Here is a 19,760-nt window from a genome sequence, read left to right as displayed (position 1 = left end):
GTAAAACTTCATTAAATCAGACATGGAAATGATAAAACCAGCTGAAGATCCTACCTGTGGTAAGGTTGGCCTCTAACACCTGTAAAAACGAGCTGATGGGGATGGAGAGTGAGATGTTATTCAGACTGATCCTCAGTTGATCCAAGAAAGCTGGAGACGAATTGGAGACTGGGATGCTTAATTCAAGCTCTAAAATAATATCTGCTGGCACTGTGGAGGAGAACAGGATGAAATAAATCATCAAGGCAGAGAAACATCATTTAATAATAACCAAATTGTGTTGTATGTTTGGTTATGTTAGTTTGTGTTCAAACAGCAATACTGTCCAGTGAGGGCTTAAGAAGTCCCGTGGAGGGCTCTAGTCTATGTTACAGCCATGGGGACACTTATTGGCCGTGCTGATAAACTTAGGCCATCAGGACTAGGGTTGGTCCGATACCAGTATCAAAAATATGTCCGATACTGCTTAAAATGCAGGTACTGGTATCGGCGAGTACACAAGTTTATGTACTGATTTGATACCGTTTGGTTTAGCTTTACATTTGCTTCATTTAGCCATTCTAACTGTTAGTGCTATAAATTGGAAATTAATTCTTCTTCCCTGCCGCCGTATGAAAGGGCTTCCATTTTTAGCGCAGCGAAGAAGAACCAAGGAACCTGCTGCAGCAAAGAATGGTGTCTCCATTTTAATGGAATTATGATAATTTATTAACGCTAGCTTGAATGCTAACGGCCATATTGTTACTATCTCTGAGTGTCTGTCAGCCAATAGCAGGCTGTTCCGTAATCATGTGATGCTGCCCAAAATTGCAGAAAGGAGAGATAGAGTTCAATGCACTTGATGATTTATGCAACTGTATACATTAAGTACCTGTACACATCTGTACACAACAATTGTTAATATGTAAGTTGTAAGTTTTATATTGTATTTAGAACAGCGCAATAAAGTTTGTATTGAAATAAAAAATAGAGATAGAGAGAGCCTGTGATGCAGCTGTATTTTAAATTTAACTGTAGACCTCGATAATCAGCAGAAAAACAACTTTAGGGTCACAGAAATGCTGTATATTATAGGGATGCACGATATTGCACAGTATTGGCCGATAATAGCTTATAAAGTTAATTATCAATATCGGCCGATACTAAAATTTACACTGATCTGTATGGACGATAATGTGATAATTAAGCACACGCAATGACATCTGACGCGCGCCAACAACAAACTCAACATGTCGGCTGTGTGTGTGAAGTTTGAGGTGTGGGAACAAGACAGCAAAGTAACTGTTTGCATCACTTGTAAAGTAGATGTGATGCGAGGAGGACTCAAAAACACGCCTTTAACACCAGCAGTTTAATATTGCATCTTAAAAACCGTCACACTGATGACTACAAGGACTTTCTTAAGATAAAGAATGACAAAACTTCTTGCTCAGGAAAACTCGTCAACCGCCTCTACTTAAGTCATTCAACAACGCTAAAAAATACAGCAGCAACCACCCAAAGGTTAGGAGCTGAACAGGAAAATTATTGAATTTATAGCTCTTGATAATCAGCCTTTCAGCGTGGTGGAATACAGGCTCCCGCAGGCTAATGATGCATTTAAAGCCCTGCTACGTTACACCTAGCAGGTGCTTATAGCTTTACCTGAACCGCAAAACTTTGTTTCGTCACGTAGAGAAGCTCTTCTTTAAAGCTAAACATATTAGCTTTCACCATGGATATATGGACATCAAGTGTCCGTCCCGTTAGCACGTTTAGCCTCACTGCCTCCATGGACAAATGAGGATTTTACTCTTAGAAAGTCTGTCCTGCACTCACAGGAGTGCTCACTCAGCAGCTGCTTTTGAATACATGTTTCAGATACGGAGAATAGAGATAAAGAACGTTTATGTTGTGCTATGTGACAGTGCACGAAACGTGGCAAAAGCAACGACAGACTTCTGTGTGCCCAATCTCCCATGCACACTCTGCAGGTGTCCTGTCTCCAGCACCGGAGATGTGGGTGTCACTGTGTTGTTCCAGAGCTGTTTACAGTTAAATGCCCATTAAACTTGGTTGCTTGGTTAGTTTGTGCTGTTTAAAGCAGAATCAGGAAAATTACTTCAGTTGAAGTTTTATTTCTTTTGTTCATCTTGAGTCTCAAAAATTTAAAGGCATATTTAAGCTCTGAACTATAGCTAGATATTTCACATTTAAGAATCTGTCTTTTTGTTGTTGTTGTTGTTGTTATTTAAAGCCCTTTGTCAGGAGTATCTCAGGAAACCATCCTGCAAACTGGCTGAGTAAAAAGGAGAATCAATCTAAATTTAGGGGCTATTTCTGTTTTGCACTGTGGAACTCAGTGTCAGCAGGTTATTTTGCTGCTTTTTATTGCCCTCAAATATGCAGATGGCTTTGGCTGCACTGTTAAAAACACATGTAGCATGTAATACACATGTAACCCAAAGACATTACTGTAAGTTTTTCATTAATGTACGGCTGTATGTGAAAAAACAAGGCATCCCTAATTTCCGATGAAAATCAAATGTTTTGTCTGTTTCCAAAAAAATAGACTACCAATATTTTCAAAAATGTAGTACAGAATGGAATTGGTGTTTTTTACAGTGGAAAAAATGTAATTAAATATCGGTATCTGTATCGGCCAAAATGAGTTGTAAAAAATCGGCATATCTAATATCAGCAAAAATCCAATACCTTGCATCCCTAGTATATTATGATTCTATTTGTTGAGCTATGTCCTTAGTCATGTATATGTCTAAAATAATTTGATAGTCTGAACAGTCAGTTCAGAAAGTTGACTGGTATTGCATTAGTACTCAGTATATGCTGATATCCAACACCTTGGTATCAGAATCATATCAGGAATGAAAAAATGGTATTGGAACATCCCTAATCAGGACATGATGTTGCGTGATCAGAAATCAGTAGCCAGCGTTTTTCTGATGTGTCCCATAAATTAAATTAAACAGAGAAAATGTTAGCATAGCTGGAGCCTACACCAAGTGATGAGCAAAACATTGACATTAATATCAGGAGTCAGCTGAGTTGTTACTGTAACACTCCGAGGGGCACACATCAATGAAAACAAAGACAACATTTATTGTACTTTCCCAATATAGCATGAGGTCTAAATTTAAAAAAGCAACATCAATAAGAGCAAAGATCAGAACAAATGCTTATAAAACCTCACAAATTGGGGGCACTATCTAATTTAAAAGATGGAATAGACAGATATCTAGACGTTATTATCAGTACCTTTGGTTGCTGGTGTTGGACTCATTAGTGGCGTTGTAATCATTGGTAGCGTTGTATTCATTAGTGGCGTTGTAATCATTGGTAGTGTTGTATTCATTAGTGGCGTTGTAATCATTGGTAGTGTTGTATTCATTAGTGGCGTTGTAATCATTGGTAGTGTTGTATTCATTGGCAGCGTTGTATTCATTGGTGGTGTTGTTGACATCACTGTGAAAAAAAAAAAAAAAGGCCGGTGATAAAGGTAAACAACCAATGAATCTTTTCAACAATGCATGTTTTCCATTACTAAAAACTCTTTCAATATAATCTGTAGAAAGGAAGGTAAAAATGTCCCATACCAGTAGTTGGAGGACATGGATCAACACCTGCGGAGCAACACAGGGAACAAAATATTACACAAACAAGCCCCTATGAACACATGGAGGGAACTTTAACTAGTTAACTTAATTTTAGTTAATTTTTGTCAAACCATTTTTTTCTGTTCAATCATTTCATTTTTTACACTTACAAAGTTTTTAAATCCTATCCTTAAGTAAAAAAAAAAAAAAATGTAATCTGCAAACAACATAGACAGCATTGACTTTGAAACTTTACACAGTTTACAACTAATATAAAAATTTAAAAACCTGAGGTCCAAGTACTGAGCCTTGTGGGACTCCACATTTGATGTTCAGACACTCAGAATTATGGCCAGAAAATTGTATATATCTTCTATCTACATACTAACTACACATTTCAAAACAATACCTCTGAAACCAAATATCTGTAATTACTAAATTAAGATGTTCTGATTGATGATATCAAGTTCTTTCTCTAACAATTATGGGGCAAGGAACCACATACGGTCACTACGGTCAACTTAACTGCCAACCCCCTAGACAGGGCTGTAACAAAAAGTGAAAAAAGTAAATTAAGAATTAGGATGTTCACCCATAAAATTCTCGGGTTTAAATTTTGACTTTCTCAGTATTTCAATGAGTGCCCTGTTAAGGGTTACAAAAATAATTGTGCATTTCTTTCTTTCTCGTGTTCTTTGATTAGATTTTACTAATATTAAAGAAGAAAATATTTTAGTTCTGAAGCAAAACCGACTCTTACTTTATTCTTTTAGTAAGATAATCAAACTTTGTGCTTGTCTCCTGTTTTCAACAGTGGATTAACCTTTGTTTTTTTTATTCTGTCCTGGTTTTTACAGAAGAATGATTAAAAATAAAACAAAAAGGTTTCATTATAACATAATTCTGTTCAGACTTGACCATCTGTTCAGAGCTTTCACTCTTAAGCACAACCCAAACTTTATTTTTGGATAAACACTTTAGACCTCAATCAAGTGGAACAGAAATTCACTCATTGTCGTTTACCAATGAAATTGTATTCATTGAAGCAGCCCCTAAATAAGAATGCTTACTTGTGATTGGCTCACAGTACTCTCCATCAGGAGGAAATCCATATATACACCCACAGGTCGGTCCAGTGACACTTCCACATGTCGCATGGGTGGTACACTGGTCACATGACCAAGCGAAGTCCTCCTCACACTGACACTGAATACCTCCAGTGGCATTTGGAGAGCACACTGTAAAAACATTAAAGACATCATTTAGTCAGGATTACATGGGTAAAACTTCATTAAATCAGACATGGAAATGATAAAACCAGCTGAAGATCCTACCTGTGGTAAGGTTGGCCTCTAACACCTGTAAAAACGAGCTGATGGGGATGGAGAGTGAGATGTTATTCAGACTGATCCTCAGTTGATCCAAGAAAGCTGGAGACGAATTGGAGACTGGGATGCTTAATTCAAGCTCTAAAATAATATCTGCTGGCACTGTGGAGGAGAACAGGATGAAATAAATCATCAAGGTAGAGAAAAATCATATTATAATAATAAAAGAGTGTTGAATTTTTGATTAGGTCACTTTGTGTTCAAACAGCAATACTGTTCAGTGAGGGCAGGCGGGGGTAAGATTAAGAAAAGAGTCCCATGCAGGGCTCTAGTCTACATTATAGCCATGGGGAACTTTATCTTCAACTCCAGTGCTGAAGACAATAAGCTACAGGGGAATGTAGGATGCACCAATGCAACAGTTTAACATTGGTGTAGGCCGGATATTGGCCCTGCCTATTTTACGAATTAATAATTCAATTTGCTGGTGCAGTAGTTTGTGAGGTAATTTCACCTCCTGACCACTAGTTGGCGACAGGCAACACCAGCTGGCAGCAGGCAGTTGACTCTTCCCTCTTGTTCCCAGGACTACACATTTTTTTAAACAGCGTAATTCTCTTTTGTTATGTTCCCAATTAACTAAAAATTACATAGTAGTTATATACAACTATATATATATACATATATATATATATATATATATATATATATATGTATATATATATAAAACATAGTGAGAAAGATACAGAAGCAAAACGGATGACCTGCCGTGTGAGGGAAGGGGAGGGGTGCAGGGAGGTATTTGAGGGGTGATGAGGGGGGCAAGATCACTAGTTTATGCTAGTTTAATTCTGAGGGAAAAACCCCAATAAAACAGAGCTAAAAAATGTGGGATCAACATTATGATGAAAACAAGTCTTGAAAAAGTCAGAGAGACATTAAAAATATTATATTTTTTATTGTAACAAGGCATATGATCATTGAAAGCTCACAAAAATGTGAAAAAATGGTCAAAAGCAGGAAAAACATGCAAGAAATGAGTGTAAAAGTGACTAAAAAGGACAAAACTGTGAGAAAAATTGTCAAAAAGCAGCAAAAACATGGCAAAGATAAGTGTAAAGGTAACTCAAATGGGCAAAAATGAGAGAAAAAGGTCTAAAAGCAGGAAAAACAGCAAAAAAAGAGTATAAAAGTAACCTAAATTAGGAAAAAATGGGAGAAAAAAGGTCAAGAATAGCAAAAACATGGCAAAAAATCAGTGTAATAATGACTTAAATGGAAAAAAATTAGAGAAAAAGGTCAAAAAGCAGCCAAAAACAGCAGAAAATAAGTGTACAAGTGACTAAAATGGGCAAATGTGAGAAAAATTGTCAAAAAGCAGCAAAAATATGTCTATATATATATATATATATATATACTTATATATAGGGGGTAAATTCTGGACTTTGAAACCCTGGCTACAGCCCTGACCATCCCCCCTTATTTTTTTTTACAACTCGAATACTGTATATATATATATTTATATATATATACGTGTGTGTGTGTGTGTGTGTGATTCTGTGTATTTATGGCCAGTGCTTCAGCTCAGTCTGTGTCAATTTCTGTGAAACTGACTACATTTTTGTGAATAAATTGAGAAATCCTGCACTTGACCATTTTACAACTATTTTGTATCCTCTAGTTAGACATATTGTTTGATGTAGTTATCAGGGGTGTAAATCACCAGTTTGATCTTAAAACTATATCGATATTTTGGACAATGATACAATATCTTCCGGTATCACAAAATCTGCCGCGATACATTTTGGTTCAATTCGATATAGAGGCCTATGATCGATATCAGGCGATTTTATGTACAAACTTCATGTAGTTACGGAAGAAGATAGTTTCTGCTATTTAATTATTTACAGGTCTCTGTATTAAATAAAAACCTCTTTTACAAAAAGAACAAAGACCTGCATTTCACCACAATAACATTTTTTCATGTTTTCTCGTTTCTTTAAACTAAGACCCCTGATTGCCTTTAAATTGGGAACATAACTATGAAAATTTGTGTTAAAAAATGTTGATATAAAATATTTTCAGTACCAAATATTTATATTTCCTCACATCCTCAGATCACTTTAAAGCAAATATGGACTTTTTCTAACCCTTTCTAATAATTATCAACATTTTTGGCCTGTTTTCCCATTTTAGATTTTTTTCTTGAACTTATTTACACACGTGGATTTCTGCTCTATATCAGCCCTTCACAATTTACACAGGGGCCTATTAATGTGGCAGACAGTTAATTTGGAGTTTATTTGTACATTATGGGATGTAAATGAGGTTAAATATGTGGCATACGAAGTTGTAGTGATGGATTTTTATTATTTTCGATTAAATGGAACCTTGTTTTTAATAAATGGAGAGTTTAGACTAGATCAAAGTCTTGTTTCAAAAGGCTCCTGTGATGAGCAGACCCATAACAAGAGCGAGGGGGTGGTAGGTACAAAGAGAACAGCCGTCCTGCTTGAACCATGTTAAGTTTGGACAGTTTATATTTTCATTCTAAATCTATCGTGAGATAGTGAAATAAAATCAGTGTATTAAAGAAGGCAGGCAGCAGCGGACTTTTCCCTCTCTGTTTATCTGGAGTCTGCAGCATCAGACAACGCTTGCGCTACCTCAGACATAACGAGTGGAGCGGAGTGTTGTTTTTTTTTTTCTTTTTTAATCCGTGAACGATCTCGTATGGTGGTTGTATACAGATAAAGATGTAGACGTGGTTGGAAAACTAACGGGAGAGACCAGTCCTGTAGTAGTGTCTGTCTGAAAAATGTCCTCACAGCAGAGAGAGGAGAGGATATCCACTTTCCCCCAGCCACACTACTTAAAAATTGTTGGGAATGCTGACTGGAGCAGATACAGTCAACAGGCATGCAGGGGGAATTTCAAAATAAAAGCGTAGCTTGAAGCAACGATTTGAATCAATGTTTTGACTTACTATCAATCTGATTAGATCATTAATCAACCAATCAATAAATTTATATACATCTATGAATCATTACATCTCTAGTAGTAATTATCAGTACCTTTGGTTGTTGGTGTTGTTGTATTCATTTCTGGTGTTGTTGACATCACTGTGAAAATAAAAAAGAAGGTAATAAATGTAAACAACCAGTGAATCTTTTCAACAATGCATGTTTTCCTCAACTAAAAACACTGGCAGAGTAATCTGTAGAAAAGGACAGAAAACAATGTACCATACCAGTAGTTGGAGGACATGGATCAACACCTGAGGAGCAACAGAAGGAACAAATATTACACAAACAAGTCTCTATGAAAACATGAAGGTAACTTTATAAGACAGCAGGTATGGATCATTATCTTGGTGGAATACTTCCAGAATGATGCTTACTCATGATTGGCTCACAGTACTGTCCATCAGGAGGAAATCCATTTATGCACCCACAGGTCAGCCCAGTGACACTCCCACATGTACCCAGGGTGGTACACTGGTCACATGACCAAGCAAAGTCCTCCTCACACTGACACTGAATATCTCCAGTTGAGTTTGGGAAACACACTTTAAAAGAAACACAGAAACAACAAAGCTGTAACACTCATTCATGATTTCATGCATCAAACTTCATTAAACCAGACATGAAAATGATAAAACCAGCTGGGGCTCCTACCTGTGGTAAGGTTGACCTCTAACAACTGCAGAGATGAACTGATGGGGTTGGGTAGTGAGATGTTACTCAGACTGATCCTCAGTTGATCCAGGAAAGCTGGAGGTGAACTGGAGACTGGGATGATCACATCAAGCTCTAAAATAATATCTGTTGGCACTGTGGAGGAGAACAGGAGGAAAAATAGCGTCAATGTAAAACCAAATCACATGGAAAACAGTCATCAAACTGTGCTCCGACCTAAGTGTTACCTTGTTTACTCAAAGCCAGGATGGTGGACTTAATGAGAGCTCCATGAGCCTAGAAGCATCCACACTGAATGAACTACTTTAAATACTGCTGCAGCCAAGAGATAAGCTCACTTGTTGACTTTTCATGAATATATGCTTTTAGTGCAGCAGATAATTGCATATTTCACAGGAATCGTTCAAATAGTGATACAAGCATGACATTTGGTACATGTACTCCCTAAGGTCTACTCTTATCAGAAATAATGCTGGCCATGTAAAAATCTAAGATGGCGGTCATTTTTCAAGATGGCTGCCTTGCCTGACCACATTTTGCTTTATTATATATATTTTTTAAAGTTTTGCCTGATGATTTTTTAAAGATAAAAATGTTTCTTGATAACCAGCTTCATGAGTTTTGTTTTAATTATTGTCATAACATAAAATTTGATTACAAAGATGGCATCCAAGCTGGCCGCCATTCATTTAAAGTATTCCTACCTAGGCAACTACTGAACATATATACATGATTTTTTGGTGTGCACATACATTTTTCAGGTCGTAGAATCCAATGGAGCCATTTTCACATTTGTAAGTACAGAACTGAGGCAATGATGAGAGCTCACAAATGCAATAGAGTAAATGTCAGCACACAACCAGGGCACACTGGTGACATCGTTGCTGTGTAACTCAGCATGGGGTTCAGTGTCAGCTGATCTAGCTTTACTAAAACTGTAGTATTAGACTAGTAGTTGTAGTATAGTTTAGTTTAGTGTCCCTAACGCTGTCTAACAGCCCATCTCAATTAGCTAGTATCCAGTAGTTGGTAGTTATTACATATAGTTAGATAGCCGCACCTGAATTGACAGGGCGTGCCAGCGTGGAAGAGCCGAGCCAAGGGTAAGGGGGCTCTACATGACTTGCTCATGTTGTTACCCAGATGGTGTACAGATCACACGAGACTTCAGTGACAGCCTTCTGCAACAAGGGCAAGAAAACTGCCTGGCAAACATGGGACATTTGTCCAGAGGCCTCCCCTGTCTTCTCCAAGCTGAGCCAGTACCCTCTCACAGTGGAAGATGGCGACCTGGAGATACTGGAGAAGCTTGTCATACCGATGTATGACAGGTCCAGCACTGCTGCCACTGTGGACGAGGCCAGACTTGACATGTTTGCCAGAAAGCAGAGGCTTCAATCAACCAGAGCAGCTCTGCTCCAGCAGACCAGGCGTGCTGCCTACCAGGCTGGCTGTGTTTGGGCCCAGGCAACAAAGTGTCAGCCAGAAGCAGAGAGTCCTGCTGACTGGAGACGGCAGAAGGTTGGTGAAGAATGGCAGGTCTTCTGGACAGCCAGCTCCCCCATAGCCAAGAGTTGTCAACAGCTGACCAAATGCGGCTGCAAATCAGGCTGTCGTGGCAGGGGCGACTCTTTACTCCTCTGGCATTTTTTAAATTTCTTTATCTTTAATTTCAATCATGGTGCGTATTTGTACTACCATGAATGTATATACTGTATACATGTGTGTTGTTTCCTGTGCACCATTCCCATACACCATCAATAAGACCTTCTTTCACTTCAAGAAGTTTGAGTATTTACAGTATGACCTTGGCAGGTTAGTGTGACATGAAAAAAATGTGTCAGTTCAATTCATTCTCTTCTTATTACTTGTTTATTTATTTATCTTTTTTTTTTTTAATGCCATGGTGTAATAGTCACTATTGTCAGCATATATTGGGTACCGAAAAGAACCTTTGAGTTTTGACCCTGGTGGTTATTTATGATGGTGGGACTTAGGCTATTTGTAAAGGGTTGTATCAACCAATAAATCGATGCCACATTCTTGATTACAAAGATCATTGCTGGTTCTGACTGAGACATTCTTGATTACTTTGACATCCATAAGAAGTATGATGGAATGAACAGTGTACCGTTGCTGAACTTTGGCCTTCTTTTGGAACTAACATGGCAGCTAACAAAAGCTTCGAATGAATGTAAAAATGTAAGTTTTTTATAAAGTTTTCCTTTGAATCATTTCACCTTGAAAATATGGGTTTTAAGCCAGTAAGTGCATAGATCTGTATATTTTTTCTTTGTTGGATAAATAACTTTGGAAGGCAGGATCAAACAAAATAGACAATATATTTTTTCTTTTAAAGATTTGTTTTGGGGCCTTTTTGAGCCTTTATTTGGGTAGAGGAGGACAATGGATAGACTCAGAAACAGGGGCGAGAGACATGCGGCAAAGGACCTCAGGCCGGATTTGAACCCGGCTTGCCCGTGTACATGGTGCGTGCCTTAACCACTCGACTAACGGCGTGCCCAGCAACATTTTAAAATCAAAATATGTGACCGAAGCCAGATAAACTTCCTGCAAGTCGTCATTCCGGTGGTTGAGAAAAGTGGATACAAAGTCGTTTTCTTCAAAATGATCATTTTTCGTTTTTTTCTCATTTTATGCAAGTCCGACATTTAAACTACTCATTCGATGAAAAAAGTAACACAAATGTGATATTTAAAAGCGTTAATTTTGTTTTTTAAAATGCCCTATTCTCGCAGTTGCTGCAAGGATATTGAGGGGAGGGGAAAGCGAAACTGCAAGGTGATAATTGGCCGCTCAGTCTGCCATTGTTCCCAGTTTTGCCCATTGAGATGGACAGTAACAAACACCGCATGGCTCAAACGCCAACCCTCCTCGGCATGTAACTACAGCTGTTTAGTTATCACCTTTAACAACAAGTCTCAAGATGCACCCTGCAGCGAAGAAAAGTAGAAGAGACGATGAAGAAGCAGCAAGAATTATCAACAGACTTCGGACAACTTCAAGATCACTCGACAGTGAAAGTTTGATGACAGCGGACTTCCTGTGGGAATATTTTGATGAGCGTCACCAGTCCGATTCAGAAGCTTGGCTTGGGTGGACTTTATGTAAATGTTGCCCTATTGTTCACGCCCATCTCCTGGCCTGCCTGAAGGTAGAAGAAGTCCTGAAACTTTGAGCCTGGTTTTCTCTGAACAAACAGGAACTAGAGGTTAACATTCAAATGAGCATATCTTTGTAAAATATGATCAGATTAAGGTGTATGATACACCATTTGAAAGCTTGGAATCTACGCTTTCATAATGTGTAAAAAAACTCAAAAATGACCTCAGACGACTTGCAGGACTTTTTACCAGCTTTAGTCACATACATGTTTCATGGCAGACATCCTTAATGCCACTTTTTATGCAGCAGTTCAAGTAGCCTTTATGGTCATTGGAACAAGTCTGTTAGATTCTCTGACCCAAAAAAGGTAGCATTATACACAGAAATCATTTGTCTTTTTCTATTAGTAGTTGAGATATCTTGGATGCCATCTTGGTTGAAGTCTAATATGCAACTGACATGGACAAAATTACCGTCACTTGCCATTTTAGTGTCCAAAAACCTAGACTTGGACAATAATTGTGTTTTTTTTCTTCAATTTTTTAACCCATTACAATGGGGCTCAGTGTGATGTGTCGGCCATCTTGGAAAATGGTTGCCATCTTGGATTTTTGCGTGGCCAGCGTTATTTTTGAAAAGAGTAGACCTTGAAGAGTACATGTACCAAATTTCATGCTTGTATCACCATTTGAACGATTATTTCACTTCTCTGCTCCACTATTTATAAAAACAATTCTACTCTGAGCCATTTTGGATACAGTTTTTCATCATTCAATGTTCATTACCTTTTCTTGGTGTCGTCAGAGGTGTTGTTATATTCATCACTGTAAAAAACAAATAATCAATCAAAAATCTCTTCAATCATCACTGATTTATTTTCATGTGGATATTAGTCTCCTTTTAGTGCCGTCTGAAATACACATTTAACTTCATCAGTGTTAAACCCAGAAGATCATTCACATACCAGGAGTTGAAGTTGGACATGGAGTGATACCTGCAAAAACATTGGATATAAAGTTATTAAACCTCATTATTTCTTGGAAGGTTTCACACAAGCAATCAAACAAAAAACTGTCCAACAAACTAGACTCAGGGCTGCATGGCAGCACAGGAATTAGCGCTGTAGCTTCACAGCAAGAAAGTTCCTGGCTTGAATCCCAGCCAGGCAGAGGCTTTCTGTGGAGAGTGTATGTTTGTTGCATTGTCAGGGGGCTCTTAGGGTATTTTGATGTCCTCCCACTGTCAGAAGACAAGCTCATTAGGTTAACTGCTGACCCTAAACTGGGATGAATTGAGAGTGCTTTCTTGCTTGTCTCTACTGTATATGTCAGCCCTGTGAATGACTGGCCACCAGGCTAGGATGTACCCACCCCTCAATCAATGACAGCTAGGAATTCAGCATTAAAGGTGTGAGGCAAAGCAGCAAAGACACTGTGAAGAGCCAAAGAAATATTACAGAATGATTACCAGACCAGTCTGCAGCTCTGTGTTTACTGTTAGCATGAGGAATGTCTTCATGTATATTCAGCTGTTACCATGAAGACTGTAGGCCATGGCTAAATGGCTCAAGTGGGTAGGCTAATCATCTACACCCTAATAGAGATAGGTCTGAAGGGTTCAAACTTGTGAAGTATACTTGAAGCAGTGGTTGACCCAGGATGTTCGAGGGGCAGGGGGGAAAAGAAGAAAGAGGTGTGTGTGTGTGTGTGTGGGTGGGTGTGTGTGTGTGTGTGGTGGAACACCATCACAAGAAAGTTGGTGTACAACTGTAGTCAAGCTAGCTAAGTGTTAACTTATCAGGAATCCTATGTGACTTTATTTATATCTACTGTTTGACTTGTGTCATTCATCAATTTTATCCACTTAAGAGAACATCAAAGACAAAGACGGCAATTCATCAGATTGTATCCATTTAGAAGTCCCCACAGAAGGTGATTTGACAAATTTGTACATTAAGAAGGCATCAAACGGTAATTCACTGAATTTGCATGCTTAAACAGTATCAGAGAGAAGGTTAATGTGTCCATTACAGTGGCATAAAAGGGGCATTTTTTGTCATTTCGGTTAGAGGACATCAGACACCGAATTGTCAAATTTTGTACCTTTAGTGGACACCAAAATTTACCTGTAAGATACAAAATCCAAATGCTTACTTGTGATTGGCTCACAGTACTCTCCATCAGGGGGAATTTCATTTATGCACCCACAGGTCGGCCCAGTGACATCACCACATGTACCCAGAGTGGTACACTGGTCACATGACCAAGCAAAGTCCTCCTCACACTGACACTGAATACCTCCAGCTGAGTTTGGGGAGCACACTTTAAAAAACATTAAAACAGCATTTAGTCGTCATGTAGAAATAATGATTTCATGCATCAAACTTCATTAAACCAGGCATGAAAATGATAAAAACCAGCTGAGGCTCCTACCTGTGGTAAGGTTGACCTCTAACAACTGCAAAGATGAACTGATGGGGTTGGGGAGTGAGATGTTACTCAGACTGATCCTCAGTTGACCCAGGAAAGCTGGAGGTAAACTGGAGACTGGGATGATCACATCAAGCTCTAAAATAATATCTGTTGGCACTGTGGAGGAGAACAGGAGGAAAAATATAAATGTGAAAACACATCTTGAACATTTTGCTAAGCTTTGTTACATTATTTCATGAGTTCCAAAACATGGTCCATAAATCTCTTTTTGCCAAGAGGGCTCCAAATTGCATGCATTACCTTTAAAATTTATTTTGCTATGTTGTAGCCTGATGCTACAGTCAAAAAAGTTTTTTTTAATCATTAATCCACAGCCACTACTTTTTCCTCAGTATTTAGCTGAAGCACCTTTGGCAGCAACCACAAACGTAAATATATTTTATTGGGATTTCATGTGATAGATCAACATAAAATGGTGCATAGTTGTGAAATGAAAGGAAAATTATACATGGCTTTCAATTTTTTTTTACAAATAAAAAACTGAAAAGTATTCAGCCCCCTTTGCTCATCTAGAGACTGACATTTTTGCCCATTCCTCTTAGCAAAAAAGCTCAAGCTCAGTCAGATTTGATGGAGAGCATCTTTGAACAGCAATTTTCAAGTCTCACCACAGATTCTCAATGAGATTTATGTCTGGATTTTGACTGGGCCAGTCTAACACATGAATATGCTTCAGTCTAAGCCATTCCATTGTAGCTCTGGCTGTATGTTTAGGGTCGTTGTCCTGCTGGAAGGTCAACCTCTGCCCCAGTCTCAAGTCGTTGGCTGATTCTAACAGGTTTTCCTCCAAGATTGCCCTGTATTTGGCTCTATCCATCTCACCATCAACTCTGACCAGCTTCCCTGTCCCGGCTGAAGAAAAGCATCCCCACAGCATGATGCTGCCACCCCTCTATTTCACAGTGGGGATAGTGTGTTCAGGGTGATGTGCAGTGTTAGTTTTCTGCCTCACACAGCTCCTTGCATTCAATTTTGGTCTCATCTGACTAAAGCACCTTCTTCCACATGTATGGTGTGTCCTCCACATGACTTTTGGTGAACTGCAAACGCTTTTTTCAGCAGTGGCTTTCTCCTTGCTACTCTTCCATAAAGGCCAGATTTGTGGAGTGCACCACTAATAGTTGTCCTGTGGACAGGTTCTCCCACCTGAGCTGTGGATCTCTGCAGCTCCTCCAGAGTTCCCATGGTCCTCTTTGTTGCTTCTCTGATCAATGCTCTCCTTGCCTGGCCTGTAAGTTTAGGTGGACGGCCATTTCTCAGTAGGTTTTTAGTTGTGCCATGCTCTTTCCATTTTCAGATGATGGATTGAACAGTGCCTCGTGAGATGTTCAAAGCTTGGGATATTTTTTTATTACCTAACCCTGCTTTAAACTTCTTCACAACTTTCTCCCTGACCTGTCTGGTGTGTTTCTTGGTCTTCATGGTGCTTGTGATTCCTATGCAGGGAAGTGCATCTATCTAAAAGCAAAGACCCTCATCTTAACAATTCAGTGTGTAATACCTTTTGTGGCAGTCGTCATTGGTGTTGTTGTGTTTGTTGGTAGTAGTGTTGTCAAAGTTGTCACTGTAAAAAGAATTGAAACTCTTTACATCAGTCACTTATCTTAGGGTCAAAGAATTATTTTTCATCAGACAACTACAACTTCAACGACTGAATGTTATGTTCAACTTCATTTAACGCTTGTTCAAATTTTGCTCCTTATTAGGCCATTCAGGACAAAAATGCTCACTGTAAAAAATATCATTAAAGAATATATTATATAGATAGTTTTTCATGTTTTAGATTAATTATTTTCATCAACTTCAGCCCTGATCAAAACTACCAAATACTTTCTCATTCTCATTCCTTCAAGTTTCACCTTGAATACAAGAAGTCACTGCTGTTTTTAATGAGAAAATATAAGAAAAAGTAGGATATTTTCTACTAAATAAATGTCAGTTAGCTGGGAGATCTTTTCCAGCATAGTCCTAGATATGTCAAAGATAAGCAACAAAATTGATTTGGATGCATTTTCAATTATTTTGTTTACTGTCAGAATTAAAATGTACTTCCCTAGAAGCCATCTGTGGGCATCGATTGATTGCTTGGATTAAAAATAGTGGATGATCAATAATAATGATCAAACATCATTGCAGTTATTCTGAAAAATCAGTTAAATGAAAGCAATTACAAAGCTGCGTGTTCCAATTTCCAGCTCACTATTACATTACATCATACATTCAGCCTTTTCTCCCAGGCTGTGCAGATAAAATGTGTGAAAAAAGGTTCCTTTTCTGAAGCAGCTTTCTATAATCATCCAACTAAAAAAAGTCAGCATCAAAGTGAGACATTTACCTATGACAAAACCTACCAAAAATAAATAAATGTACGAATAAATGTCAAAAAGGTACCCCCTTTCACATATCAAAGAGAAAGAAACTCTTTTTTTTGTTTGTAATTTAGATATAGAACAGTGATTTCTTGTATTGAATCAACTGAATATTTGGTTGTTTGGATCTGGACTGAAATTGTAGAGAGGAGTTAATCCCCCCAAAGAATTGGCGAATCTTTTTAAATCTAATTTCTAATGAATGATTCTCACAGCAAACATTTTAATTCTGATTGGCCAAATAGAGTGCAAAATTTGTTCACAGTTAACTATAGGCATATTGTGGAATTTCAAATTTTTTGAAGAAAAATAAAGAAAAAAGTTCCTGCAAAAAATCACAGAATATGCAGCAACTAAGACAAAATCATCACAAAATAAAAGTGAAAATTTCCCCCATGTGGACAAAAAATGTCCAGAGTGATACTGGAGGGTTAATCAGTGTAAAACATAAACAATTATTTAATCATAATAATACTACAGTAAATAGAGGTGACATTTTTCACTTTACAGAGCCAGTAGTAATGGTCAGAGACATAAATAAAGATTTATTTTCTACATTTCTGTGTCGTACCGTTTGGTGTCGTAGGTGGTTCTGCTTGTGCTGTTGTCACTGAAAATATAAAAAAATACAGAAATGATCAGCTTTGTGTATTAAATATCCTAAACATTTTCCACTACAGCTTCACGATCTATTCTTTTTTATCATGCAAAGCAAAATAACTTTTTTCACATATCAACTGTTTATTTTAATGACAAAAGAAGTTCATCTTTCAGTTTCTTGAAGCACCAGACCAGTGATACAGCTGTTTAACGTACATGTCTCTTAGGAGTATTTATCCTGTTTTAAATAAAAGTCTTATTGCAGGGGTGTCAAACGCAGTTACAGCAGGGGCCAGATTCTGATTCTGGATTCAGGTCTAACCTGAGGGCCTAACAGGGTCAACATTTTAACCATAAACTGTCAACCTCAATTCACCAGTAATTAAATATGAAAAAAAAACTTAGTACTGATGCCACATGATTTTGACATTTAAAAAGTTAAAAAGATAAGTTTAAAAAGTGATTTTTTTAAAGTGAAGTTCAAAAAGGTCAAGATTTGAAATTGAAATTGAAAAATATTTTTTTTATGGCAAATATATTAGAAAGAAGTCAAAATCATGAGTTTAAAAGGTCAAAATATGAAATAAAATTTGTAATCATGAAATTAAAAGTCAAAATATGATTCAAAATTTTAAATCATGAGTCTAAAAAGTCTGGGATTATGAAGTCAAAGTCTGGAGTTGAAAATATTAGGTAAAATACAAAAAAATGGTTAAAAAGGTCAAAATATCACTTAAAAATTGGAATTACGAATCTTAACGCTTAAAATATTATATGAGAAGTTAAAATCAAGAGTTGAATGCTCAAAGTATGACATAAAAAGGCAAAATCCTAAGTTTGAGTCCTTATTGTAAAATGTAAAAATGTGAAATTAAAACACAAATTAATTTATTTTCCCACATTCCTCTTATCTAATCATTATAACTCCTTACTTTTCCAGATTTTATGATGTAACAAGGATATCTTAAATCATCAAGGATAAGTTCACTTTTTTATACTTGAGGAAAACAATTTAACTGTTCCAGGGGCCACATTTGGCCCCGGGGCCTTGAGTTTGACACCCTCGTCTTATTGGATCCATTACGGAGGCCCAAACTGTTCTGTTTTAAGATAACAGGTACAAAAGATTTAACAAAGCAAATTAAGCAAACATAATCAAATTTACACACTTTTCCAGTAGTGATAAAAAAATCTAACTCTACCAAACACCAAAAATACCAGTAAATACAAAAATGTGCCAGAATATCATGAGAATGGACATGAGAAAATATCTGAAAATACCAAATACCAAAGACATCCCAAACCTCCTCAGTTTGCACAAACATCTCATTCTCTAAATTTACAAAACAGACCAGTACACGGGACAATGCTGCCCCCTTTCTACCAGAACCTTTTACTGACTGTGGCTAAGTCAGCTGAGAGGTCGAGGTGCTGATCTCCAGCTCCTGATCTCACATGTCAATGTTTTCTTGGGCAACACAATAATAGCTACAGCTTTCTGTAGATGATGTGGTTCTGTTGGCATTATCAGCCAGACAGACGGCTATGGTAAAGGGCAACACCTCCAAGATGGTTCTCTGACAGAAAACAGTAGATAGCTCTGTCCAGTTGAGTCGATGCGCTAAGAGAAGCAGTTAAAGTATCGGGGGGGTCTCGTTCAGGAGTCGGGGAATGGAGCGTAGGATTGACTGGTGGGTTCGAGCAGCATCAGCAGTATTGCAGACATTGTGCTGGACCATCAGGGTGAAGGAAGAGCTGAGCCAGAAGGCAAATCTTTTGGTTTTCTAGATGATCTTCGTTCCCACCATCATCTGTGGTCATGAGCTTTGCACAAGCGGTGGAAATGAGATTCTATTGGAGGGTGGCTGGGTTGTTAACCTGACATACCAGATATAATGTTTCAGATGTCCACTGCATGTCCAAAACATCTCCTCTGCCAAAAAAAGGCTTTTAGCATTGTTCTCTAGTCTCTTTTGATAAAGAAATGTGGTCCAGTTCTGATAAAACTGCAGCTACGTCCAAGCTAATTGCTCCACCAGCAGCCATATTCTGGATTCCACGGCAACTAAAGCCCAACTATAACTATCACAAACTCATGCTGAAGCAGGTAGAAGAAATAAAAGATTTTTCCCACGATGAAAAGCTTTCAGTGCTGTTCCCCCTTTTTAAGGAAGAAATGTGGTCCACTTCAGATAAAAGAACCACTCCACAATAGCTCCATCTGAGCTTATCGCTACACTAGCAGCAGCCATCGCTACCGGCTTCCATCTGCGTTGCCATGTTACTGACCTTTTACCTTGCAAAGCCAATGGACTGGCCTGATTCCATGGCTGTCATCAGGCAGGTCCATCTTGCAAAACTCCAATCTGAAATGATCATACCAGGTCTGAAATGGACCTGACTAATCAGCATCATTTGAGGAGAATGAGATGGTAGCTATAGGTGTAGTTTAGTTGTAGTGAAAGCTGAGAGCAATGGCTGCCAGTGGAGAGATTAGCTCATAGCTACAGCGGTAAATTTACCACAACTGGACAACACTTCTTTATTGAAAGCA

At 38.0% G+C, this 19,760-nt stretch overlaps 1 protein-coding gene across 1 annotated transcript in view; it reads right to left on the bottom strand.

Moving 5' to 3' along the window:
* LOC121521799 (adhesion G protein-coupled receptor F5-like) overlaps positions 1 to 9,498 on the bottom strand; it is a 45,817-nt gene extending 36,319 nt beyond the window's left edge. The window contains exons 1-9 of the mRNA XM_041805962.1: positions 9,480 to 9,498; positions 8,599 to 8,754; positions 8,322 to 8,489; positions 8,172 to 8,198; positions 4,928 to 5,083; positions 4,664 to 4,831; positions 3,594 to 3,620; positions 3,256 to 3,462; positions 55 to 210 (exon numbers count right to left, since the gene is read on the bottom strand). Of these exons, the coding sequence (XP_041661896.1) occupies positions 55 to 210; positions 3,256 to 3,462; positions 3,594 to 3,620; positions 4,664 to 4,831; positions 4,928 to 5,083; positions 8,172 to 8,198; positions 8,322 to 8,489; positions 8,599 to 8,754; positions 9,480 to 9,498 (1,084 nt within the window). The remainder of the gene's footprint in view (positions 1 to 54; positions 211 to 3,255; positions 3,463 to 3,593; positions 3,621 to 4,663; positions 4,832 to 4,927; positions 5,084 to 8,171; positions 8,199 to 8,321; positions 8,490 to 8,598; positions 8,755 to 9,479) is intronic.
* Between the last annotated feature and the right edge of the window lie 10,262 nt (positions 9,499 to 19,760).

Source organism: Cheilinus undulatus, linkage group 14, assembly GCF_018320785.1.
Source record: "Cheilinus undulatus linkage group 14, ASM1832078v1, whole genome shotgun sequence".
Taxonomy (NCBI): Eukaryota; Metazoa; Chordata; class Actinopteri; order Labriformes; family Labridae; genus Cheilinus; species Cheilinus undulatus.
The sequence above is the reverse complement of the archived record's forward strand: the minus strand, read 5'-3'. Positions and strand labels throughout refer to the sequence as shown.